Consider the following 27,978-nt stretch of genomic DNA (forward strand, 5'->3'; position numbering starts at 1 on the left):
TCCTGTCTTTATCTCCTGCCATGAGATCTGTAGCTTTGCCTCCCCCTGCCTGCTGTAATCATCACTTTCACCACAGGCTGAAAAAGTAATGGGCTAGTACCTCCAGAAGGAATGGAGTAAGCCTGGACTCTTCAAAGTGCATTATTGAGGGTTATTTCTTTATACTAACAGAGAGTTGCCTAATGCATACACTCTTAAAAAACAAACCTTCCCCCCCCCCCCCCCCCCCCCCCCAGTGCTCAGCGACCACTGAAGAAAGGCAGTACAAGCCAGAGGTCAGGGGGCGCCAGAGCTTCTGGGACATGACATGACAGGAAACTGCACTCATGAACTCTCAAGACTGCACAACCGCAAGCCAGGCACCACTGCAGCACAAGAGTGGAGCAGCTTGTGAGCCCCACTCCCTGCCCAGGAGATCCTGACAGGTGTGGCCCCTGGCAAGTTGAGAGGCTACAGTCAGTGGCCCCACACTCCTCAGTATATGGACAGCTAAAACTGGTCTCTACTGCAAAAGAAAGAGAGAGGGAAGGAAAGAGGATAAGAAATTGGGAGGAGGTGGGAGATTGGGGGTGGACCTAGGAGGAGTTTAGGGGGAGGAGCAAGGGGTGAATACCATAAAAATACAATGTACCCATGCATGAAATTCTAAAAGAATTAATAAAAATGTTTAAAAACCTGTAACATTTTATTATTGTATGTGCATGGGTATTTTGCCTACATGTATGTTTATGTACCACACGTGTGTCCGGTGTCCTTGGAGACCATCAGATCTCCTAGAACTGGAGTTACAGCCTTTTGTGAGTCATCATGTATGTGCTGGGATTGAACCCAGGTCCTGTGGAAGAGCAGCCAGAGTACTTAACCACTGTCTCCAGCCCCTAAAAATACATTAAAATAACAATACCAACCAGGCATGATGGTATAGTACTTTGGGAGACAGAAGCAGAAAAGAAAGAAAACATTTTTAAAAATGGAACCAAAAGATATTTGTACTACAATTGTTCAAAAGGCAGGGTGTGGCCTGGCTCCCCCCCACCCTTTTTTCTGATCACAAAAGTCTCAAATAATAAAACAGGAAGATTCATGGAATCCATTTGTCACAATATATACATTTGTGGAATTTATGTAATTTTTATTTCTGAGAAAGACACACACACACACATAGTATGATCTACAGAGGAAAAATTTTAAATAACCAGTTTAAATACTACTTGTTTCTAGCTAGCCAGGCAGTGGTGTTACATGCCTTTAATCCCGGTACTCAGGAGGGAGAGGCAGGCAGATCTGTGAGTTTGAGGCCAGTGTGGTGTATAAATCGAGTTCCAGGACAGCCTGGGCTATATAGAGAAAACCTGCCTTGAAAAACAGGAGCAACAACAAAAAATACTGTTTTGTTTTTCATAGAAAAGAATAGAAAACTTCATGCTCAGTTGGCTCCATTGCTATGGGTTTGTGGTGGTACAATGTATCATGGCAGGAGCATATGACAGAGACTTGTGTCCTGAAGCTAGAAATCAGAGTAAGAGAAAGGAGGAATATGGGTCCCCACATTTCCTTCAAAGACATGCTAGTACCCAGAGTTCCTCCCACTAGGTCTCGCCTCCCTCTCATAAGCACCGTAGGCTGAGAAGCAATGCTTGGTGTTTGCACAGATCTAACTCAGGTCCCCATGCTGCCACAGCAGGTGCCTAACCAACTGAGCCATCTCTGGGCTCTGGCATGGATCATGCTGAAGCTGGCGTAGAACATCAGAAAACACAAAACCCAGTCTACCACTGACGTCTCTAAGCGACTTACCTGGCCTGCGAATTTACTAGTTGCATTAGATGGAATAAGTACGCCATCTTCGTCCTTTTGAAATCCGTCATGAGACCAATATGCCAGGTCAAAGGTGAAGGTCTTCAAATGTCCTTTGTTCTTAGGGTCTCGAATGGTGGTGCTTTGGGAATGCATGGAAATCACACATTGGCTTCCAGAGTTCTTCTCTCTCTGTAGTCAGGTTATACATTCAGAATTACGGTACATTCTGGCTAGAAGTTTCTTGTCCTGAACACTTGTGGTGGTTTGAATGAGAATGGCTTCTGTAGGCTTGTATTTGAGTGTTTGGTTTCCCAGATGGTATGGCATGGGCTTTTGAAACCTCAAAGCCCACCTGAAATGGCACAGCTCCTTCAATAAGGCCGCACCTATTCCAGTTTCCATTTCTCTGCCTCTAATTTGCTGATGAGATGTAAATTCTCAACCGGTGATGGTGGTGGTGGTGGTGATGGTGGTCGTGGTGGTGGTGGTGATGGTGGTGGTGATGGTGGTGGTGGTGATGGTGGTTGTTGTTGGTGGTGGTGGTGATTGTGGTGGGTGGTGGTGGTGATGGTGGTGGTGATGGTGGTGATGGTGGTTGGTGGTAGTGGTGGTGGTGATGGTGGTGGTGGTGATGGTGGTGATGGTGGTTGGTGGTAGTGTGGTGGTGGTGATGGTGGTGGTGGTGGTGGTGGCACACACCTTTAATCCCAGAACTCAGGAGGTACTACTCTAGGGCCATGCCTGTCTGACTGCTGCCATGTTCCCTGACATGATGTCATGGACTCAACCCTTTGAGACTATAAGCATCCCCCAGTTAAATATGCTTTATGTGTTTTCTTGGCCATGGTGTCTCCTCGCAGCAACAGAATGGTGAGAAAGCCTAACTTACAAGCCTTGTCCTCTGGCCAGAGTTGTAGGAGCTTCCTAGCCCCATGCTTCTGCTAGTAAAGGCTCACTCTGCAACCCCAATCTCTGCTGCTTCCCTTTGTCTCATGGCACCTTGTGGCTGTTTTTCATATGTTGGGACTGGAGTTTTTCTAGAACAATTGGCAAGCTAAGCAGAAAACTGAGGAACTGGACAAGAGAAGAGAAGCTTGAGCAAGAGGGCACTCAAGAAGGAGACATGATTTTTTATGGGAAGGGGGTCCTCTGTATGGTAATGCTTGTATGAATGTACCCCAAAGGCATTGCTGGTTTTTGAAGAACTATTTGCACCTCTGTCAAAAGAAGGGCAGTATTTCGATACTGTAGTGGGGTTGTTTCCATGGATTGGGTGGCCACCCATGTACAGATGGCTATGGGCAACGGAGCTAAAAATTCAGAGGAGTTATAGCCTGTACAATGCTGGGGAATGGAACCCTGGGACACAAGGAAAGAATCCCAGAGACCAGCTTTGTGCAGGAGGTAAAAATGGGAGGAGTAGGGAACCACCACCTCATCAACACATTGAAAGAAATGAGGACTGAGACCCCACTTTCTCCTGACCCTTGCTTTTCTGTGACTATTAGTGACTATTAACACAAAGGTGTAGAATGCACCAATAAAGGCAGAAATCGGGACTGTTCAAGACTGCAGGATTCCTAGACAGCTGGCAAAATCTTTTTGCTTTGGTTTTTCAAGACAAGGTTTCTCTGTATAACCCTGGATGTCCTGGAAGCTCTGTAGACCAGGCTGGCCTCCAACTCACAGAGAGTCGCCTGCCTCTGCCTCCCAAGCGCTGGGATTGAAGTTGTGCAACACTACGGCCTGGCTAACAAAATCTTTTCAACAAGTATTCCTGAGAATCTTGCCTTCATAAGTGAGTACACTCTGGGATATGAGAAGGGCATTTCTATGAGAGGAAATGGAGCTGAGAGCAGAGTAATAGTACCCATCATCTGGCCTAAGGAAGAGCATCCAAACTGCCTGCCAGATCCAAGGAACTTGGTCCATGGTAGAATCAGTCGTTGTGGCCATAAAAGAGGCATGGCCAAATGAGAGGGGTGTGCCAGGGCGGGTAGCTCACTGCAAGCATCGAGGAAGTCTCGGGTATTTTGTGGGAACTGTATGAATGGGAGAAGCCATTTATGCCTAGGGTATGAGGGTATGCAAAAGACTGCATGCATGTGTGCATGCATGAATCCTCACCATGGTGCATGTGGAGGTCAGAGAACTTTTGGGAGTTATTTCTCTCCTTCCACTGTGGGTTCTAGGGGTCAAACATGTCATTAGCTTGTGCCATCTCACCAGCCCAAGAAAGCCATTTTTATGGATAGAATGAAGAATTTACCAACTACCTCTTGAGAATGGAGAGACCCCATCCCATTCCCCATCCTCTGTTCATGTGATGGTTTTTAAAATGAGAATGGCCTCTACAGGCTCACATTTGAATGCTTTGTCCCCAGTTGGTTGACCTGCTTGGGATTACAAGCTGTCACTTGTTTCAGAAGTCCCCATCATTCCAGTTGGCTCTTGCTCTGCCTGTGGTTGTCTCAACATGTCCCTCAGCTATGGATCCAGTGCCATGCCTGCCTGTCTGCTGCCATGCTCCCTGCCCTGATGGTTATAGATGCAGTTAAACCCTGGAACCATGAGTCCCCAAATTAAACATTTCTTTTTGTAAGTTCCTTGCCCAAGGGTTTTGTCACAGTAAGAATAGTAACTAAGCCCAGAGTTTATGATATGGACAAGACTATTGATGGTCTTTGAGAAAATGTGCACACATTGTCATAAAGCCTGATGAGAGAAAGAACAGGCAAAAATGAAAGGGAAAAGGGAGGTAGGGTGGGTGGCACTTGGGCTAGACAACAGGAATGGTGTGGTGTGATTTGCTCCATTCCTGAACTCCAGAAAAAGATAACCCAGAGTGATCTTGGTAGCCTAGCAGATGAGAAGTAGGCCCAAACCATAGTTCTCACCTTTCTGCTACCCATAGAGGATGAGGCTTCTTGTAGGGCAGAGGAATGGGTCCCCAAGTCCATGTTATAAGAAGTGGAACTTAGATTCTCAGAATAGGCTTTAGAGGGTGACACAGTCCTCCCAAGGAGCTCACTATGTCACTGGGCCTGCGAAGACAAGGAACACACTGCTCTGGTGGATACAGGAGCTGTAGGCACATGGGCTCATGGCAACTGAGGACGTTTTCCAGGGCCATGTACAGTAACTGGTGGAAAGGGGCTAAGATCATCAGAGAAAAACAAGTGTTCTGTGCCGGGAATTAGAATACCTCCATTCTATTTTGTACTAATATCCCTGATCCCTGAGAATATTCTGGGGGTCTCTATTAGGAGAGACATTACAGACCTGGGAAAGGGAACAATTCAAAACTCAGGTTGTAAAGACCCTTGACTTCCTCATCTGGAAGTAGTTACTTTTCTCATGCCCATGACAAGGTATTTGAGCAAAGCAATTTAAGGGAAGGGCTTGTTTGGGCTGTTTCAGGGCTAGGCATGAGGGTGGGGATGGCTGGGGTATTGGTGACAGGAACTTGCAGCAGTTTGTTCATAGCTTAGCATCTCAGTATACAACAATGGGATTCTAAGCAAGCTCAGGCTAAAGATCTTGGTAGCTTTCATAAGCCCGTGAGGCCACCCCAAAGGCCGCTCCACAATCTCCCAACACAGTGCCCCTGGCTAGGAAGGAAACACTCTGACATGCAGGGTGGGAGGCATTTCATGTTCAAAACATTTAATACACCACAGGGTGTTGGGGGGGACCACAGTAAAAACAGTTAACATAAGCTGCCAATGAACCTGAAGGGATTGGAAAGTCTGTGGAATAGAGGATGGGATTTTGACCTTCTCACTTTGTGAGAAAGCCAGATGGGACTTGACTTGCAGGAGCTCAGTAAGATACCTCCCATCCTGACTATGCACAGGTGATAGAGGAAACTGGACCTTTCTTGGTTCTGTGCACACCACCCAAGCATTAGGTGATAGCATTTTGAGCATCCCTTATAATTAGATCCATTGAACTGGACATTCTAGGTCCTGCCTAGTAGTAGTTATAGGACAGGTATCACAAAGCGGAGTGGCTGGGAACCTGGTTCCTTTTCTTGCTGTTAAGACCTGGCTCTACTATAGTGGCATTATGCTAACCAGTGAAGATTATAACCCTTTAGAGGACTCATCTACTTACCCATGAGGGTATGAGCTGGTTGTGTCAAGATTCAGGACCCTCAATATCTGAGACATTTTTAGGGGTGACTGGTGAGTAAAATCCTTTTGTGACACAGGATACATATTTGTGTGTGTTTTGGGGGTAGGTGTATAAAGTGCACACTGTTCATCTCCTGTATGGAAAAGATGTACAGGGTTTACAGAAAATTCTCCTTCCTCATGTAGTGCAAGGTCTATGCCCACAGTACGAGCTAATGAAAAGAGCCACGTGAGGCTGGGATGGTGTCCAAGGGAAGCACCCTGACATTCCAGGCCTCACGAGGTAACTAACCTCTTATCAGGGTATCAGTCAAGTTAGCTGCCATTTGTAGATTCATGAGCTTGGCTCCCAGGCAAGAACAGAAAAAGTACCTCTAGGTTTTTGGTCCCAGCTTAGGAAAGGTGTAGAAAAATCAACTGGATACTTACTTAGCCTTTATTTAAAAGTTCTTAGACTTTTGTATTTTGACTGCATGTAATATGTGCATGTCTGGTGCCTGTGAAGGATGGAAGAGGCCATCAGCTGCCCTGAAACTGGAGTCATGGACAGTTGTTAGCTCCCATATAGGTACTAGGAACTGAACCTGGATCCTCTGCAAGAGCTCTTAACCACTGAGCCATCTCTCTCCAGGCCCCTAGATACTAACCTTTAGAAGTAGCATTTCCTGGCAGTTTTATAGCAACAACACTTCACTGGTCACGGTGGGCAAGTACAAGTCTATGATATGGGAAAGGTGGAAGGCAGGTTCTGGTACAATGGGTACAGTGCAGCTCTCTACCTGGCAAGCCCATTACAACACAATATCCTCTTCAAGTTCTCCACTCCTGCAGAGGGGCTTAGGTGCAGGGCTTGACCTGTGTGGTATGGACAGTGTGCCTACAAGTGTTAAAGTAAAATGGGGCACAGCCAAAGGAAAAGGGGGCTGTGTGTACATGAGATAGGAGCAGAAGTGTTTCCATAAAGGCTATAGATTTGCAAAAAACCCACCAATATTCAGGTGTGGCCTGCAAACTTGATTCTCCTACCACAGCATTCGGTGTTGAGATCACTGCTGTGTGTCCACAAATGGCAAGACCTACTTTTAAGAAAACAAATTGTTTTGGGTGTTTTTGAGGAAGAGTTTCATGTAGCCCAAGCTGACCTTGAATGCACAACACAGCCAAGGATGACAGCTTCTAGTTGCTGGCTGACTCTCTCCTCATGCTGGAAGTCCACGTGTCACCATGCCTAGTTTTACTGAGTGCTGGTGAGCTACCCTAGGGATTCATGCGTGGTAGGTGAACGCTATAAACTGAGCTACACCTCTGCCCCCATACATGTATTAAAAGCAGATACCACACATTTTTATGCACAAAACTGCACTGGTTTGAATAATTATTAACTTGACAATATTTCTCTTGTCAGTATTTTATTGTGCTACTTGTACCAAGGAATGAAGTTGTTTACTAAATTATGCTTAGACCTCTGTTATTCATTTGACAAATTCATTTAAATACGTTTAATATTTCATAAATGACAAGCAGCTCAAATACAAATTCAGCAACTATTAGTAAAAAACGAGTAAAATCAGGCAGTAATTGTCAACAAGGCAATGAACATGGACTGACCTGGCTGAAAGGCCGGACCCGAACCGCCACTCTCACACTGTCTGGGCTTGGCACAGACATTTCCCCCATTTTCTCATTATCCATAATGCTATTTGGTAGAAAAATAACATACAAAGCACACTGCTACACTTCACACGAAAACATCCAAAGCTTAGCTGACAAAGGCAGTCTGTTTCTAGGAATCAATTATTAAGAGTCCATTCATTACACACTATCAATTACCTGTCATAAATTATTTGACAACACTTATTTATTCATGAGTTTCATAGCCTCCATCAAGTGACATTCGGTGTGCACACTCATACTGTAGAACAGGGCGTTTCGTTTCTCCTTCCCACATCTACTCAACAACATTCTTCCATTCTGGATAATCTGTGCCTGAGGTCCTGTGGTAATTGCAGTTTTAACCTGAATACTAAGAGGCTTCTGTGATTCAGTAGCTTTTGCAGCATGGGTAGTCAGTCTAAAATTGGTCCGGACCCCTCTTCTCAACATCAGGCACACACCAGGTGTACTGAGTTATCTGTAGATTTATTCACATTTCTTTCTCAAACCCTTTCATGAGGTTGCTAAGAAGCAGTGAACCGGTCAATCTAACCTGGATAATTAGTCTCTGAACTGAGAGACATGATAGTCTTTAAGTTACTGAACAAGAAATGCCAGCATTATAGTTAACCAATGCATTACTGGAAAATTACTCTTTTGAGGTAGATTACACAAAATTTGTAAAACTACAAAAAAGGCAGTATCACATGCCCACAATTCAAATTCAACACACTATCAGGCAAAGCCCAAGGAAATCTGATTAACAGACTCAAAGTGCATAAATTATAAAACAGCAACTTTAAAAAATAATCAATAGTCCATCCTCATTTCAGGACTGGTTCTAAAATGGACAAATGTCTAGTTGCATATAAAACCACGACTAAGACAGAGATCCCCTCTCAAAAATCTAACAGACACACAGCATATACTTTACAGTAGTTTATTTAACATCCCAATAATAAGTCATATTTACATATTATATAAACGTATGAAGCTTTATAAAACGCCTGGACTAGAAGAACCCCACTCCATATGGAGCTACTTTACTTATTTACTTGTTTACAAAATTGTACAATTTATATAAATTATTTCCTTCCAAATCAGGTGACTTTTAATAATTCACACAAATACTGATGACTTTACAAACGGTGCATGTTAAAATCTTGAGCTAAAAATTACAGCATCTTCCTGCGTAAAATTTGCTTTGGAAAGGAAGATAGCTTCTTTCTGCCCCTTCCAAGAGTTTTTCCTGCTGCTTCTGTAGTTCTTCTTGGTTTGTTGATCTTTATTTCATCAATCGGGCTTGCCAAGGGAGAAAGCAGCTTAATTTCTACAGGAGGAGGTGACCAAGAACTTTCTTTTTCTGTGTTTCTGAAAGAGAGATACACTCAAGTAGGAACAGCACAATGTGTCGTCAAGTGCTTCACTTCGCAGACAGGTAAAGGGCGAAGGGAGCCAAAGCACAGCTGTGGGCTAATGGCAGGCAGGGTTAAAGTCAACCCCCCAACCCATCCCCATGTATGCTGACATACTTAGCTACATATACATCTAAAATAACTGCTGGGTTACAACTATGGGCCAAGCACCTATGGTTAGTTCATTGGATAAGTGTCAGCAGGCCAATGGAACTTGTAAAATTCCAATTCTAGCCAGGGGCTGGTGGCACATGCTTCTAATCCCATCACTCAGGAGGCAGAGGCAGACAGATCTCTGTGCGTTCCAGGCCAGCCTGGTCTAGAGCCCAGGACAGGCTCCAAAGCTACATGAGAAAGAACACTGTCTCAAAAAAACAAAACAAAATTCCAATTCAGACATTAGGTGTAATGGCTAACAAAATTCCAGTACTCAGTTAAGAGAGGCAGGAGGATAGCTGTTGAGTTTGAGGTTGACCTGGTTTACTTAGCAAGTTCCAGCAAAGCCAAGACTACATGTTCTAAAGACCTAGCCTAAGGGGGTTAAAAAAAAAAAAAAAAAAAAAGGTAATTCAAGGCTCAGATTTAGGTGTGCCACAAAAGGCATGGGGTGGGGTAGGGCAATTACTCAACAAGCAACTGGTAAGCTCACATGTGAGCAGTGTCATTAGTCAACTGCATCATGTTTATTAATTTGTGTGTTTATTAAATTTAGCCATGCCTAAGTACAGCATGAACAGAATAACGGAAACAAAAACGATCTCAAATGGACTAATTTTACCACAGATGCAGTAATAGTGCTAGTAGTGAAACAACTGTGGGACTTTAGTGAAAAGGCAAACCATCTTCTCTCCCAATCACATCCAGTGGATGATGAACTACTTACCTTTAGACCACCTTTAGTCTCCACAGAGTGGAGAATGCTAGCTACCTGCAACATTGGGATCTCTCTACCAATGAAAAGGAGGCAGTGCTAGGCATGTGTGAGAGGCCCCCTTTCCTATTGACTCCTGTTAACTCTAAAAAATGAATGGAAAGGCTTACCTGCTCACTTTAGTCTTCACAGTCCTGCTTCTTTTTGTTTTTTGTTCTTCTATGATTTCTAGTGGTTTAGGGTCAGTCTCCTATGGGTTAAAAAATTAAAAAATATAAAATGCCTATGCAATTAAAATTTTCCTGTTTTTGATTTTCAAGACAAAATTTCTCTGTTGGTTTCTTTCTCTGTATAGCCCTGGCTGTCCTGGAACTTGCTCTGTAGACCAGGCTGGTCTCAAACTCAGGTAAAGGTCTCTCAAGTGGTAGGATTAAAGATGTGTACCACCCAAAGTCTGATTTTAAAAGTATCCTGCTGGGCTGGAGGTGGTGACCCACACCTTTAATCCCAGCACTTGGGAGGCAGAGGCAGGCAAATCACTGAGTTTGAAGCCAGACTGGTCTACAGAGCCAGTTCAAGAACAGCCAGAGCTACAGGGAAACCGTAAACAAACAAACAAAATATCCTGCTCAGCTAAGGAGTCAAGCATCACTAAAAACACTAGGTCCTAGATAGGCCCTCTAGCTCTTTAGAAAATGTGATGATCTAGGAAAGAACTGTTCTTTTTCTCACTTCCACAAGGCACCCATTCTCCAAGTCTTGCCACAATTTCTCTTTGAATGCTTCTGGCCACTACCCTGAGTTAATATAGCTTCAGCTTGAGCCCACTTTCTCGCCATCTTGAAGGCATTGGGTCATCAGAGATGGGTTTCCTCCTTCCCAGAATACTTTCCACAGAAACTACCTGAAACCTATACATGTCTACTCAGTAGCCACCACCCTTCCATGCTTCTGAATTCCTAAAACTGTTGCTTTTATTAAAGTTCACCTCCATCCCTATGTATGCAGAAGTATTTGGGCTGAATTACTTTATTTAAACTAATTACTCATTTTTGTTCATATTTCCATGTAGGGTCTGATCTGAGAAGACTGGGGGGAAAAAGAAAAATGGTATAGGGCTCCTTTAAGAGTTTCTGCCATTAGACATGGAGATGCAGAGTTTAGAGTTTGCCTAGCTGCTTTTGGGTCTTGCCCTGGTCCAGTATTTCCTTGCTATGCCGTTAAGTATATGCATGATTTTATGTTTCTACATAAAATCTAAAACCACATATGAGAGAAAAAAAGGTTTCTCCTTTTGGGACACCAATACCTTATATAAACACCCAGATAATTTTGAGGGGGATCTCACTGTGCACCCTGGCTGACCTAGGACCTAGCATGTGGTGCAGGCTGGTGCTGAACTCTGCCTGGAGCCCTAGGATTAGGGATGCATGTCACCATCCTGGTAACTACTTTAATTTTAAAACTATCATTCTAACAGGTAACTGGAAAATTGCTGAAGTTATAAGCCACACACCACAGATCTGTCTTAAAGGTAGGAGACAGAAGTTTTGTACTTTTAATACAAATGCAAATTATCATTCTTTTTTCTTTCTTTCTTTCTTTTTTTGAGATGGGGTTGTTCTGGGTAGCCTTGGGTGTTCTCAAATTCAGAGATCCCCCTGCCTCTGCCTTCCAAGTGCTGGGATTAAAGGGACTGACTCATCACCACCAGGAGAAAATTACCTTAAAAAATATTATTATTATTTTTTTAATTGGTCTTGAGTATTTTGCCTACATGTGTACCACAACCATGTATGGTGTCCCTGGAAGCCAGCAGAGAGCACTGGACCCCCTAGAACTCGAGTTAGAAGTTGTGAGCTGGGAACTGAACCTGAGTCCCCTGCAAGGACAGCTAGTATGCTTAACTGCTAAGCCATCTCTCTGGCTCACATGTTATCATTAAATAAACTTATTTTTCAACAAATTTACTTAGGAGAAATTCACTTTAAAATCTTTATAATCCCAGCACTGAGGACCTGAAGGTAAGATCTCAACGTCAAGACAATCCTGGGGTGTGAAGGGTCTACTAAAATAAAACAGAAAAATAGTATTCACAGAGGATGTTTAAAAGAATATATATACTCATGCATTCCTTACCAGTTCATCTAGAAGCTTGGAGGTACTGGATACATTTTTCCTCCTGGTTCTCAAAGTAGGAGGGGAAACAACAAACTGAGATGATAAATCTGATACTAAGTCTTTCAGCTGGGCAGTGGCCTCCATCTTTTCAGCTAAAGGCAAATGGGAAACAAAATACTTAGCTCTATGTGTGGTTTAAAAAAACAACATAAAGGCAATTATATATACTGCATCAAAAAGCTTGGAATAAATGAAACACACTAGAAAGACAGTAACATCCCCATTCAAGGAATACAGCACATATACATCCATTATCCAAGTCAGGATATAGGAATTATTTTGGAAAAAAAAAAAAAAAAAAAAAAAAAAAAAAAGCCATTATCACTTAAGTAAACCAAATGACCGCTACCACATCACAACAGTATCCAGGAAGTACAACTATCACACATTAGTTTGATCCTCCATGTTCCTGAGCCCCTCTCAGGAAAGCATGAATCTCCTGAAGACAGTGTCAGTCTCAATTTCTAGATGAGGTTCATATTACACAGTTAATTTTATTTGCAAAGAAGTGACTCACTTTAAAACCCTTCTAGCTACCTTATTCTGAGCTACTCGTCCTAGTCAAGGGCAGAGGGGCAACACAGAAGTTCAAGTCGTAAAAGCAAAAAGTTAAAAAAGAAGCTATAACACAGATTAGTTTGAGAAATGATTTGGAGGAGGGGCTCATGGGGCTCTACCCCTTCCTGAGGTTTTAAATAGCTAAGTTGAGGGAGGTGGAATAGTCATTGGTAAGGTGGGCATGCTCTTGTAAACTACTCCCTAACTGAATCATACAAAATAAAAATAAAACAAAGAGTAAAACTAACAGGGGAACCAGCTGAGGAGAGTAAGGGGAAGATAGGGTAAGGGAGGTGGGCTGAATATATCAAAATACAGTATGTCATATATGAAAATGTGATAAAAGTATGTATCATGTAGACTCTACTTTGAACCTTTTAAATAATGTCTCTGTAACAAGGACATGTGATCATGGAAGCAATAGTGTTGTATGCCAGAGATTACATGCCAGAGTTTGGGCTTTGGCTGTGCCTCAGCTAATAGAAAATAGGACACAGGTGACAACTGTTTCACAACTGTTCTGTGATAAGCAGGTCAGAACAATCTGACACATATAGCAAGTGCTTTATAAACAAATGTCTGTATGACAGGCATGCACACAGAGACACAGACACAAACAGACTGGCTGACCAACATCAGATGTCAAATCCTGCTATTATGACCGTTGCTGGCATGAAGGTCCATACCTAAATAGATTCAGCAGGAGGTAGAGGCAAAAAAGTGACAAGTTTGGGGCCCAGCTGGTCTGATCTTACCTCAAACAAAGCAAATGCTACCACTACTCCCCAAACCAACAACAAAACCAAACCCCAACTCTCTGTGCACTCAGGTGTGGATGTAGGTGTACATCGATGGACATCAGAGGACAGTCTATGTGTACATTTGTGTGTATGGAGGTGTGCATTTATGGACGTTTTGGGTGCTGGTCCTCAGGTATCTTGGAATTAGACCAGGCTACCAGGCACATGATCATCTTGCCATTGTTGGGTATGTGTACTATGCCAGCTTTTCACAAGGCCAGTCTGGGCTACAAAAGACCTTTCCCTGGTGTGCTTTTCTTTTTTCCCCCCTAGACAGGGTGTCTCTGTGTAGCTTTAGTTGTCCTGGAACTTGCTCTGTAGACCAGACTGGCCATGAACTCATGGAGATTGACTAGGATTAAAGCATGATCCACCTTCACCCAGCTCAAAAAGAGTTGTTATTTGAAGGGAACAATAAAACCTATGTCAACAGACTGTGGTATACAGAAAGCCATCACAGTCTCTGGATAATCTTGAACCTGAAAACCAACTAGTAAACAAACCTTTATCTCAGGGTCTGTTTTTTGGGGGTAATAATAAACTTTTTTTTAAAGGAAAACATTCAGTGCTTCAAATTAATGAACTCAAATAGTGTTTTTTAATGACCAAATATCAGGCTGTGCATTCTAAATAAGATAAAAATAAAGAATAAAATTAAATACCTTTTGCTTTCTTTGGAACCTTCACTGAAGGAGGAGAAAATAAAGGCTCAGCTTTGGGTTCTGAAAAGTCTGTCAACAACATGGTCTTTCTAGACCTAGTCCTTGTGCTCCGGGAAGATTTAGTCAAAGCCACAGCAGCAAGCAATCTTTCTTCCTGGTCAGCTGGCTCTTTGTGGGTTGTTTCAGCCTTAAAATTTGATATTGCTGGTAATGGACTTGTTTGGCTTTCGTTTGCAGACTTCTTTGTAGGTTTTTTATTAGAGGTCATCACTATAGCAACTTCCTCATTTGGCACTAAAATGGATTTTCCTGACGTACTCACATTTCTAGCTGGGGTGTTCCGAGTAGATCTTCGGACACTCAGAACTTCTGTCTTCTGGGGGCTTGTCTGTCCCTCAGTAGCCATGGAGCCACCATCTTCTAATGACACTACTTTCCTTGGTCTACCACGTTTCCTAGGTGTGGCCGGCACATCAAATTCTGTTTGAATTGGCAACTGGGATGAATCAAGCATAGGCTCTTCTATCACACCCGACACACTAACTTCTCTCTCTCTGACCCTTCTTCGTTTAAGAGGCAGTTGCTGGTCACTGGGTCGCTCCCGTTTATAGTCTACATGTTGAGAATCTTCTAAGTTAGCATTCCTCCTCTTTTTGTTGGTCCCGCTCTGACTCGTTGCTGTATTGATGTCTAGATCTCTTACAGTGTTAGCACTTTGCCCATTTTCTACAGATTTCTTAAGCCTTCTAGGAGTCCCTTTTTTAACGGATGAGAGCATGTCTCCTGTTCTGGAAGGCATTTCCTCAGTGGCTGGCTCTAGTGGCTGCGGTCTCAGCTTTTCTGGTGGATCTTGTGGCTCCTGCTCCACAGCACCAGGGGTTGCTAGTGTGTCTTGGCTAACTTCCCTTTTCTTCCTCCCTCTCCTAGGAGTGAGAGAATCCTGAGGGGCTAGCTGGGTCTCAGATGCTATGTTTATATCAGAACGGGTACTGTCAGAAGACCCAGAAAATTCTTTTACTTTTCTAGTTTTCCTCTTAGGAGTAGCAACTGCTGAGGACTCCTGTTGTTCTGATGTGACATTCAGGTTTCGGGCACGCTGCCTTCTTGTGCGGGTTCTAGTAGAAACCATGTCATCAGCCTGGCTGGTGTCTACAGTCTCAGCATTTGTTTCCTGAAGAGTCTTCAGTGCAGACTTTGTTAACTTGGAGGAACGTGTAACCTTTGGGCTTATAAAGGCTGTATCTTCATCAACAACCTGTTCCACTACTGCTGAAGCCACTTCTTTACTTCTTGTGTCTTTAATTACATCCAACAAATTTTCTGCAATTGCCACTTTAATTGGTTCAGGCACATATGGCAAAGTCTCTACCTTGTGGGATTCCTGGCCACCAGTTACATCAGACGGCAAATCTGTAACATGTTCTTGACTATTAGGTTCCATTGGGGACGCAGGTTTTTCCTTGGCTGCTAAGTTAGTTGTTTTTGATGACATATTCGTTGCTGCTGAGTCACTTGCCTCAACTTCTCCTTCTTCACCTTCCAATATCAAGGTAAAGTTGCTCTGTGCCACAAAAAGTTCCCCATCTACTTCAGCGACATCACATTCAGCAGAGTCTTTATCATCAGGTGAGTCACAAAATTGCTGCTCAATAGTATCAAAATTATACTGAAGGTTAAGTGTTCCTGAGGGATACAACTCATTAAAGGAAAGATTCTTGGCTCCCTCTTCTGAATTTTGAACTTCAAGTTTTTCGTGTCCAATCAGCTAAAATAAATGAAAGGTAAGAAACTAGTTAATGAACTATAAAATACGTTTTAACTTAAAGCATACAGGATTTTAATGACCATCTCACTCTTTGTGTGTCCATTTTACAATACAAACTATACTTTTGGCATATGCTAATGGATTTACTTCATGAAATATTCACTTAAGAAACAAAACCTCAGTCAAAATAACTATACAGAAAAAGATATTGAGATTATGGTTGGAATTAAACTAGAAATTCCACATTTCCTTAGCTAAAAAGACAGTACTAATAAAATCATTATGTTAACAATTCTAAAATTAAAAACTTATTCACGTATCTAAAAAAAAACTTAACTAGAGAAAAGGAAATAACCCCAAACAATAATTCCCAAATTACCTAACTATCCACACTTTTCTAAACAGCATGATCCCCGTAAGGTTGAAGAACAATTCACCTACATAAGCTCCCTTGGGCTAGACTCAATCTTCTTCCCTTTGCTGGGGTTGCACAAACCATGAAATTCCTAAGGCTGTCAAGTTCAGTACCTCTCCTGCAAGGGTTTGGTGGAAGAAGGAATGGTCCTTGCATTTACCTTTTGGTAAGAGGGAAGGGGAGAAAAAGGAGGAGGTAGAAAGTAACAGAGAGATCTCCTGACCAAGAAGGAAGACATTATCACCCACCTAGACAAAGACATTTTCCCACTCCCCATAGTGAGCTAACAGGCTGGACAGGCTAGAAATGAGGAGTCCCGTTACACCACACCCACATGTTTGTTAGCACTCAAACTGAAGAAATAGGAAATTTAGTGCCATTTACTTCAGGGAGAGAATACTTATAAAGATGAATGTGGATGAATTTATACCCCTCTCCCCAATCCCATACAATTAGATTTCTATGAGTAATTAGGATGATTAGAAGAGTTGGCTTTTAATCTTCATTTACTGAAAGTTCCCTTGACAATGAAAGGGATTTGGAATAAGATTTTAGGAAAGCAGGAAGTCCTATCAAGTACTAAAAGAATCCTTTTCTCTAATGTCTTTCTCCCACAGAAATGGAGGGAGATCCTATTTCACTGTATTCACTTATCACAGATGGAGTCTTCACGTCAAATAATCACTATGTTTACTGATAACTAAAAAGCTTCCATTTAAAGTAAGCAAAAAATAAATAAATAAATAGCTAAATTTTGGCATATAATTTGGTTTTTCATAAGAATCTCTTAAATGTTATTTTATATTCCAGAAAATATTTTTTTGAGCAGAACTTTATATTGTCAAATGAATACACTAAGTTTAAGTGATTATCTTTAAAGCCCAGCTAAATAAAAACGTATAAAGCATTAAAAAATTAATATTTTTACATGAATTTCTTGAGTATCAGGAGGACTGACAGAAATTTGAGGCTTTTCTTCTGGTAAGCCAACATGTACATCAGCTTCTACTTCATGATGTTCTTGTAGGTTTAGTGTTACTTTCTGGTCAAGGCTATGTTTGGAGGTAGCAGGGCACTTGGATGTGGTGGGCCCAGAGCTTTCACCATCTTCAACCATGTTGGCCACTGCTGAAAAACAAAACAAAACATAGTAACTTCTTATATTCCAAAACCCAAAACCTGATTTATAAAATTCAGAAAGCAACAGATTACCTTACTTAAGAGTATCTGAATATGCTGTCACAAGATTTGTGATGGCTTCAGGAGGAATACCTATCCATGGCTTCCCATTTTCTTGGATAGTAAGTATTAAATTGAAACAGTATATACCCGCTCCCCACAAAGGCAAACACGGAAGATAAACTTCACACTTGAAAGAAAACCACATTGGCCTTCCCAAAATGGAATACAATCCTTGCCATTATTGTGAAAGTTTACTATGATGATCACTACACTAAGGGGACTCAGACTATAGAAAACCAGCTACCCTCATTGAATCTTACAGAATTCCATGAAGCCTACAACCTGGACTTTGAGGTAGCTACAAAATGGACGGATGGGTGTCGTCCTTTTGGTAGAGAGCATCCAAGTGCGTACAGATGTCTTCTTTGGAACGCCCTAAGTTTATGGCCCACTTAAAAAGGAAACCTCTTTTTTTTTTTTTTTTTTTTTTTTTTTTTGTTTAAGCTTTGTACATTACTATGAGGCTTGACATTTGTGACTGACACAAAACACAATAATCTCGAAGTGGTTAACAATGTCTATATTTAGCCTAATTAAATACCCCTATACTTTTAACACATAATGGTGTTCATATCCCTAAAATGTAATGACTAGTACAATGGGAAACGATTCACAGACAAGTTTGGCACCATAATCCACCTCCCTCTCTCTATACATGAAGTCCACCACCTTTAATTAAAAAAAAAAAAAAAAAATTAGAAGTCTACGAGCGGTCTTTGACCCTCTAAGCTATGTCTACTGAAGAGAAATATGATACCTACTAAAGAAATAATGAAACAATAGCTTATTACAGGACATCCTTATTCAATGACAGGGTACAGTATTAAAGGACAGGATGATGTATGTATTGCTGCTATGGAAAAAAATCTTAAATATTTTAAAAGTTTTTCTTTTAGTTAAATGTAGTGATGATGTAATGGTATTTGTAACAGCAGGTAGCATGCATTAATTTTTACTGAGTGCCAAACACTACTCTAAACATTTTACATACATATAAAACATACCCAGGAATAGCTCAGTCAGTACAGACCTGAGTTAGGAAACCAAAGCAGTCTCCATCATATCTGCCCATTCTGCAGTTACATTACTATCTCCTCTTTCCACACGTGGGGACAACTTAAATTGGTAAAAACAGAGCCTAAAAGGCTTCTACTTACATGTTACAATAAACATATAATTATATCTCACATTCCTTTTGTTATTGCTGTCTGTCTATTTTAGAGACAGGCCTCTATATGAAACAATCCTGGCTGTATTGGAGTTTCCCAGTAGACCAGGATGGCCCAGAATTTAGAGTACTAGGATTAAAGACATAAAATCACCATGCCTAGAACATTTCATATTCTTAATCTTGGGGCAAAATTCTTAAGCTTACCCTGGACACTACTGAAACTATGATAGGCCAAAAGGTGTAATAGTGGAGAGTATGTATGTGATCTAGGCCTGGATAGCCCCATCAAAGCACAGTGTTAGGAAGATTGAATGAGCTAATACATATGAGATGGGTCTGGGAGAAGATATCCTTGATTTAATTGGAACCCAGAGTAAAAAATACCACTTTCAGCCAGGCAGTGGTAGCACACATCTTTAATCCCAGCACTTGAGACACAGAGTTAGGTGGTTCTCTGTGAGTTCAAGACCAGCCTGGTCTATAGAGCTAGTTCCAGGACAGGTTCCAAAGCTTTAAAAAAAAAAAAAAAAAAAAAAAAAACCCAAAAGCTAAAAAACACCTACCACCTTTTCATTTGTATAAAACAAAACTAAACATATCAAAAATTTGAAGTATTTAATATATATTTATGGATTTCCCTGAATAAAATGCTATCCCTTCCTGTCCAAAGCAAAGTATGTCCACAAAATTCACTGAGAATCCTAGTCCTTTTTGAGACAGGGTTTTTCTGTGTAATAGTTCTGGCTGTCCTGGAACTTGCTCCTGAGTGCTGAGATTAAAGGTATGCCAATCCGAAATTCCTCCTAAGAGTCTCTTGATAGCCTTAGAATTCTTTTACGCCAAGGAAGCTAGCCGGAGGAGAACAAGAGAGAAAAGAAAAAAAAATCTAGTAATATTCTTCTAAATACATGATTCAAAACACTAAATGATACATACATTCATCGTAGTCTGCCCTGATTGTGGAGGCTTGGCTTTCAACAGACATTACTCCATCCAAAACTGATGCCTTGGATCTTGACGTGGGGATTTTCCTTGAGAAATAGAAATGTACACTTGAGTATATGAGATCCACCTGTCCTGTCCTCTCCTTTCTACTTTGTTATGAAATCCAAAACACAGAAAACACTATCAAGCACATTTAGGTTTTATAAAATTTACAAGAAAATTACGGTTGCATTTGTTTTTCCTACTTTCTTGTAACAATGGTATGGCCTTAAAAGTTCAAATAAAATTATTACTGAGTGTCTGCCATGATATAAATTTACATTTCAGGCATTTAAAAATAATCAGCAGCAGCCTGGCATTGTTGGCTTACACCTTTAATTCCAGCACTCGGGAGGCAGAGGCAGGCAGATCTCTTTGAGTCCGAGACCAATCTGGTCTAAGGAGCTAGTTCCAGGACAGCCTCCAAAGCAATACAGAGAAACTCAGTTTCAACAAACAACAACAACAACAACAACAAATCAGTAGCTATTTTTCAAATTAAGTCTGTCAGGTGTCAGGGTTTTCTGATTTGGTAGGCTCAGGATCAGCACTTTAATGCTAACTGGAAATATTAAGGCAAATGACTCAGAATGGACAACCAAGGAGAATAAGGTTGTAAAATGTCCTGGCAGTTATCGTCACCTATCACTGGCTTTTCCCTAAGTCATAACTAAAGTATGCTGAATTTTAAAGATAGGATAGACAATATATTCCCAAGAGAGCGGTTTCTGAATACAAACATCTGTACATGTTTGTGAGATTATCTTGATAACAATATTTATAGCAATGATGGTTAATACACAACAATTAAATCTCCACAATCTTCCTGATAAGTTTGTTTCAAAGAAACTAGCTTGTCAAAATATTGATATACACCTAGATTCTCACTGAAACAAACTTTTCTGATATGAATGGTAATTTGCTTTTTGATTATTTCCAACTGAAATAATACTCATTTTTATTAAAATGAAAAATTAACAAAATAAGCAATTAAAAAAAAAAATCAAGAAAATCTTTTATTTCTCCTACCTTTTTTAAAAAAAATTGAAGTCCTGGGAGATTCCAGTTACTGAACTTTTATTTCTCAGCAGAAAATGTGACTGAGTTTGATAAAGATGACAATCCATGTTTTGTGAATAGCTTATAATGTCATACCCAATGCTTGCTCATAAAGAACTATTTTTGTATCTTATAAAATCATTGTTTATGTGGGCTAGTTTTATTAAATTTAACTTATTATTTCTAAAGAAAGAATTAAAGCTGTCACTGTTTTATATACAGTGCTACTCCAAGTGCTGAACTCAATCAAAGGTGATCATACAATCAATTAGGTCAGCTGACCCTCAATAATGGAAGCAGTGTATTTTAATGTAACCTTACATCCGATTGTAATTTTGGAAGAGAACTAAATTGCTAGACTGGGCTTTCTTCCCCACTAATGGAGATAGTCTCCCTGTAATAACCCAGACTGACCTCTAACTCATGTTTCTCCTCCCTCATCCTCCCAAGTGCTGAAATCATAGTTGTTAGCCACCATACCTAGCACACCATGTTTCAGATAGCAAGTGCTAAATAAAACACATCATCTAGTACAGCTTGGCTTTGCTGGCACTTGAAGCATAATATTTTAAAATGACCACTAGAAAAATGACTTTTGGGTTTTTTTTTTTTTTTTTTTTTTTTTTTTTCTTTTAAATCGTTTTGCCATTTAAGCTATGGCCATCCTATTCAGCAACTGCAACTCTGCTGATACCAGCAGCAGCTAGCTAGGCAGTAAGAGCTGAAAGTCTGAGGGAATTCTGTTCCCTCAGGCACCAACTTTTTAAAAGCTACTAAGGAAATTTATTTAAATCTCTCTCTGCTAAAGAACTTAAGATTCAAAGGCCGATACAGAATCCTGCTTTCTAGAGAGGCAGATCACCTAACTCACCTGTGAGTCTCCCAAGAAGTCCTCGTGTTCATTCTCACCCCTCATCCCTTCTTATAAACCTGGCTCCTCCCTACAACTTCCTGTCAGCTGCTGACCCAGCCTCCTGACCTCAGGTGAATTTTATTTAATCAAACATATATTTGCATCATTAAACAAAGGTAATTAACAGAGCATTAAACAGAGCATGAACAAAGGTAATACACCTGAAAATAATATTCTACAACATTTTGGTCTTTTGTTTTTTGACACAGGGTCTCATTATGTAGCTCTAGCTGTCCTGGAATTCACTATGCAGACAATGCAAACCAGTCTGGCCTTTAATTCACAGAGATCTGCCTGTTTCTGACTCTCAAGTGCTGGGATTGGCATGTGCCACTATGTCTGGCACATTTTTGGGTCTTCTATCACACTCAAAAAAGGAATAAAACTGTCTTAGGAGGTGACGACACAGACTGGAAGGGGCAGGGCAGGAACCAACTGTCTGAATCACCTTCTATACACACACATATATATATATGTGTATAGCTGCATGCACATGGAGGCCGACCTCAGATCTCTATTATTTATTATTATCTTTTTTTTTTTCTTTAAACTTTTTTGGGCCGGGGGTATTTCCAGACATGGTTTCTCTGTCTTGGCTGTCCTGGAACTTGCTCTTTAGACCAGGCTGGCCTCTGCCTCCCAAGTACTGGAATTAAAGGCATGCACCACCACCATCTGGCCCCAGGATCCTCTTGTGTGAACAGAGCTGGTAGTCTATGCATACAGTATGATTTTAAATAGGACACTGGAAACAGAACATGGGTACTATGGAAGCATTCTTAAACGATAGGCCATCTTTCCAGCCCCCATTTACTTTAAATATATGTGTAAGTCTGTGGGTGGGTATGTGAGAGTGTCTAGTGTAGGAAGAGACTTCAGATCCCTGGAGCTGGAATTATTGGCAGTTTTGTGCTATCCAATGCAAGTGCTTGGAATTGAAGTTAGGTCCCTTGGAAGAGCAGTGCACAGCCTTGACCAACAAGCTATTATCTGAAACCCCCTCATTCATTTCCATAAACTCACCCTTCAGAGACGGAGGACACATTAAGAGAACCTTCAACTCTTTGAACAGGGCTTGAGCGACTGAATTCTGAAAATGCCTCCACTGCAGCTTCCACAGTGCCTGGGAGTCAGACAGACAAGGCCATGGTGAACTTCTTGCCATCACTTTAAAGAAACTGCTGGTCCTACTTTTGTTCTAATTCTTTGGCAATAACAGGCTGTTAGCATTTCCTTCTCATTCTTTGGGCCTAGCTCAAGAGCCCATTCTTAACTTCCCACATTTCTTTCTTTTTTGATATAATGGATGGTCTCTCTAATATAACTCAACCCTCAATACCCAAAGAGATAGTTAAAAAGAAAATAAACAATCAAAAAACTCAAAGCATAAATCTACATGCATGCTTAGCCCTGATCACAAACCATGTTTAGAAACTGAGCTAAACTTCAAACTTAATGTATTAAACTCCAGGGTTTATGTTATATGCTATCCCTACTTGAGAATACTTAGTAGAAACAATTAATAAGATACTGATATGAGTATCCTTATCTAAGGATGACCATTTAAGTATTTTAGTGAAATATAGCATATTAAAAAATAAAGCAGCATTACATTCTAGACACATTTTCTATTTATAAGCCAAATCCTAAAGGTCTTAGAATAATTAATGTCTATTATTTGCTAAAGACACCAAATGTAAATAGACTTACCTGTTACAAAACCTTCATTCTGTCTAGGCTAAAAACATTAAATACAATCTATTTATGACACAGATTTTTTAAGGAGGTAAAACTTCACATATCCCAGGCTAGTTTCAAATACTATACAGGCAAGGAGGACCTGGAACTTGGGTGGGATTACAGTTCTACTATGCCTGCTTGACTTGGTGCTGGGAATTGAAGCCAGGGCTTTGATGCATGCTAGGCATCAACTGAGCTCCATCCAATAGACAAATTTTTATTGTATGTATTTGGTTTTATATATCTAAAGAAATACCTTTCATACAGTTGCTAAAAAACATAATACTGTAAAACAGGTATTTGATCTACCAATTCTAAGCCAAGTCTCCCTTTTTATGTTCACTTGGCCCGTATCACAGGACATTATTAACCAAGTTGAATTTTAAGTGTCTGCCAATACAGTCTACTACACACTACATAATGTACAGGCAAATAGTGTATCTAGCACACTCACTACTGATAGGTAACAAAAGCCAGCACTTATTAGGGGGTGGAGAAGGTGATTTTCTACTAGAGCACATACTTTAGGGGCTCAAAAAAACAAACAAAACAATAACAAACTTTAAATAAATAAACAAATAATAACTCCCATCACCAATAAAACAACAAACTTTTCAGTAAATAAATGATTATTAAGGCAATAGAATACTGACTGGGCCTGAGCACATTTATGTGCTTATTTTAGAGGTGAGGGCAGACAGCAGAACCAAATTCCTGATTTCTAGCAAACAGACTACTAGAAAAGTATAAAATTACAGTATTCACCCAGTCTATAAAGTTGGCACTATTCTCATAGTTACTGGAAAACCTTCAAGGCAGACTACGTATGGAGTGTTAGGTCTCTATTTTAAATACTACTACTGCTGTTTTCCAAATGTCATGGGTAAATAAAAAGGTAGCACATATAAGTTCTCTTGTTGTCAAATGTCTTACACCTACTTATGAAAGAACACACGTTTTCCTAAGCTAAAATAAAATTTACTTTGTCTATGACCTAGTACACTGTGAGAAAGAAAAAAAAAAAACAAAAACAAAAAAACAACTGTTTATTTAGCTTCAACACTTTCCTATAGTAGAAAATATCCTATTATGAAATTTTGAGTGTATACAAAGAGTTCCTACCCATTTGTTTCTCCACAACTGAAGGAGTACTTTCTGACTTAAACAAATCTTTATCATTCTCCTGCTCAGTTGGTAGAGTCGAAGCACTTGCTGGCTTGGGGGACACAAAAACACCATCTTCAAAGTCCTCTGGTGATGGTGCATCATGATATTCTAAGGAAGTCTGGTCTGATCTGGTTGAAGCAATGCTGTCTTCCTTGCTCACATCCTGTTTCTCCAGAGTTTGTGAGTGGGTGTCCAGCAATCCTGCAACTTCCTTTTGATGACCCTTTGCAGGGATATCCAGAGGAAAATATGCATTTTTATCACCAGTCTTCATCCATTCACTGTCTGCTGGGAGTCCACATTCATGGAAAGATGTACTAACAAACACTTTTGAATTATGGTCATCTGTAGCCTGGAATTTATGAAAAGAAAATTAAAGCATCAGAACCCTTAGCTAATCAACATAATCACACCCACTGATCCTTTCCACACTTCATATTTTTTGGAACTTAATTACAATTCATTTGTTTCAAATCAATTTTTTTTAGTTGCAGAACTAAAAGTGAACTGCTATTAACATTAAACATTTCTCTATCAGTAATTTATCACCCATTAAAACAAAAGACAATGTACAAAACAGACAATGAAAAAGTATCAAGTAAGTAGATTTCTATTAATATTAGAGTGTCCACAGACACTCTTTCTGCAAGAAAAGCAACAAGATACTGGATGAAAATCAAACCACCATCAGGAGGTTATATATCCTTCTGTTATTTCTGTCCTTTAAGATGTAGATTCTCAGTCCCTTTATTTTAATAGCATAATAGTGTAAACACACACACACACCCCTACTGTATTTTACTTGTAGAAAATATATACTGGCTTAGCCCATGTTCTAAAGGTTTTTGCAGGACTATTTTGTAGTTTTAATACAAGACTGCATTAAAAAAAAAAAAAAAAAAAAAAAAAAAAAAAAAAAAAAAACTGCAATGTTAATCAAACTTACTCTATCTCTATCAGTCCAGTGTGTGTTCACCCCTTCTTCCATGAATGAAATCCTGGTTTCTTTAAGTCTGAAAGGTGGAGTGAGAGATCTTCTAGGTGATAGAGAGGGAGATGCTAAAGGTGTTGTTCGAAGACCAGACCTTAGGATGGATGGAGGAGTAAACTCGGCAAATCCAGAAGAAGTAGCTGACAAAGCCAAAGATTTAGCTTTCTATGGTGAAGAGCAAAGGGAATCACATTATTAATGTTTGTAAGTAATTTACACAAGGGCAGAGAATAATTTCAAAGCATATATACATTTTTATCTTCAAAAAAAAAAGTACAAAATTTTATTTCAGATTGGTGGAAAAATACAAAATTCAATTAGAACTTTCTGTTCAGTTTGCAAGACAAAATTATTTTTACATTCTTTCTATTCTAAAGGCCCTGACTTTTTCCTCTTTAACTAATAAAAAAATCATATGCAAAAATACTTGAAAAAATGAAAAATATGTATGTCTATTACTACCAGTCATCACAAGTTTGGATTTATTTTCTTCTTAGTAATTTATCTAGGATGGTTGATTATAAATAGTATTTCAAAGTAAAACAAGTAAAAATAAGCCTAAAACCAAAGTATTTGGAAGAAATAAAATACAAATATGACGATTATTAGCAATAAAGTTTGTGTGTGTATTTCAAAAGGACAGCCTCTATATAGTACTTTGAAAATATAAGCACAGCCAGGCATCGGTGGTGGCACATGCCTTGAGTCCCAGCACTCAGGAGGCAGAGGCAGGCAAATAAATCTCTGAGTCTCAGGCTAGCCATGTCTAGAGATTGAGTTCGTGCACAGCCAGAAACAATACCTCAAAAAACAAAACAAAAACCCTAAAAGTAAAGCATTTAACTACCCATAGTTATGCCATAAACAGCTTAATTTCTCTATGCTACTTGAAATATGCTAATTTCTCAAGAAAACAGATAAGTAATACTAACCTTAACTACAGGAGGAGTTTCAAGTAAAAGTAATTCTGAAGGCCTGGAGGTATTTTGATGTGGCCTTTTTAATTGTGAACTTAATGGCAATGAACTGGATAGCAGACACAGAGGAGGTCTTGAGGGACTTCGCTGAATAAACTCCAAACCCTGAGAAGGCTGGGGGATAGGATGAACAACCAAATCCAGTAATCTGCAATTAAATAGAAAAAACTTAGTAACTTCTTTAATAAGTTCAAAACAAAGACTCATATTTGTGTGCTCACTACTAAATACTACTACTATACATGTAAACAATTTTAGGCAAGTATACTAAAGAAATAAAAATGCCAGCATTAGTTTAAAAAGTCTGAAGTTCTCTCAAAAGCAAAAGGGAATTAGGAATTGTAGCTAACAGTTTCAAAACAAAGAACTTTAGTTACCTACCCTCCTTTTACATGTAATTTCAACTTCCAGGAAACATCTTCAGGTCACAGTGTCTGTTGGACCTCTTGTATAGGTAGTTCTTCTGGCTATGTTTTATTTAAGATAGAGTGTGTGCATGTAGCCAAGGATGGCTTTTAACCCCTGATCCTGTTGCCTTGCCTCCCAAGTGTAAAGATTATGGGTATATACCATCATGCCCAGCTTATGACTAAAATGTGTATTGATAAAACCAGCGCCATCGCCAAGCAGTGATGGGGCACATCTTTAATCCCAACACTCAGGAGGCAGAGGCAGGTTGATCTTTGTTAGTTGAAGGCCAGTCTAGTCTACAGATTGGGTTCTAGAACAGCCTGGCCTACATGGATAAACCATGTCTAGAAAACACCCCCCCCAAACAAACAAAAACAAATAACAAAAAACCCAGCACCATGTACTTCCTCCAAAATGCAAGCAAGACCTCAGCTGACAATGTTCAGGAAAGTGTGATCTGCTTCGCTGAGGCCAGAAATAACCTCTGAATGAGGTGTTTTCCTCAGAATCCCAGTCTTTTGATTCAACTTCCCACTATTAGAGGGGCACCAAACTGTTACCCGCCCCTCACACAGATGACTAAAATTATACTTTAGGTCTTGGGATTTCCTCAAGATTTTTTGGTGTGATCCAAATAAGAATGGACTTTCTAGCATATACACAAAACAAACAATAGAAAACAGCAGGTAATCCTTAGGAAAATGCCAGAGTTGACTGATAGTACCCATTGGATTCTACTTCTTCAAAAGGTGACTCATTCTATTATTTCCTGTCCAATAATTTACACCAATATAAAAATACACAACTGGGGAATGCATTAATTTTTCTGAGAAGGCATACAGTCATAGTTAATAGGATAGCTGTATCTGACTTAATATTAGTTTCTCATTACACTTGATCACTGAAGCCCTTTGGCTGAGTCTTCACAATGGTCTTACTGCCTTCTGTTACTCTATGCTGCTAAGTTAAAGGGACAAAGATGGTGACTTGTTGGAGATAATTATAACTAATAAAAAAGACAAGAGAAATCAGTTAAAATTTCATTTATACCAGTTAATTATCATGAG

General features: G+C 40.1%; 2 protein-coding genes across 4 annotated transcripts in view; both read right to left on the minus strand.

Moving 5' to 3' along the window:
• Positions 1-8,369, minus strand: part of LOC127223684 (kinesin-like protein KIF28) — a 41,463-nt gene extending 33,094 nt beyond the window's left edge. The window contains exons 1-2 of the mRNA XM_051186409.1: positions 7,545-8,369; positions 1,798-1,989 (exon numbers count right to left, since the gene is read on the minus strand). Coding sequence (XP_051042366.1) covers positions 1,798-1,989; positions 7,545-7,628 — 276 coding nt within the window. The 5' untranslated portion in view covers positions 7,629-8,369. The remainder of the gene's footprint in view (positions 1-1,797; positions 1,990-7,544) is intronic.
• A 144-nt stretch (positions 8,370-8,513) lies between these two features.
• Positions 8,514-27,978, minus strand: part of Ahctf1 (AT-hook containing transcription factor 1) — a 52,175-nt gene continuing 32,710 nt past the window's right edge. For all 3 annotated transcript variants that reach the window (XM_051186408.1, XM_051186407.1, XM_051186405.1), the window contains exons 27-36: positions 26,456-26,648; positions 25,479-25,688; positions 24,488-24,884; positions 22,649-22,748; positions 19,606-19,700; positions 17,185-17,384; positions 14,077-15,841; positions 12,015-12,148; positions 10,046-10,125; positions 8,514-8,960 (exon numbers count right to left, since the gene is read on the minus strand). In XM_051186408.1, coding sequence (XP_051042365.1) covers positions 8,765-8,960; positions 10,046-10,125; positions 12,015-12,148; positions 14,077-15,841; positions 17,185-17,384; positions 19,606-19,700; positions 22,649-22,748; positions 24,488-24,884; positions 25,479-25,688; positions 26,456-26,648 — 3,370 coding nt within the window. In that variant the 3' untranslated portion in view covers positions 8,514-8,764. The remainder of the gene's footprint in view (positions 8,961-10,045; positions 10,126-12,014; positions 12,149-14,076; positions 15,842-17,184; positions 17,385-19,605; positions 19,701-22,648; positions 22,749-24,487; positions 24,885-25,478; positions 25,689-26,455; positions 26,649-27,978) is intronic.

This window comes from Phodopus roborovskii, unplaced genomic scaffold, assembly GCF_943737965.1.
Source record: "Phodopus roborovskii unplaced genomic scaffold, PHOROB, whole genome shotgun sequence".
Taxonomy (NCBI): domain Eukaryota; kingdom Metazoa; phylum Chordata; class Mammalia; order Rodentia; family Cricetidae; genus Phodopus; species Phodopus roborovskii.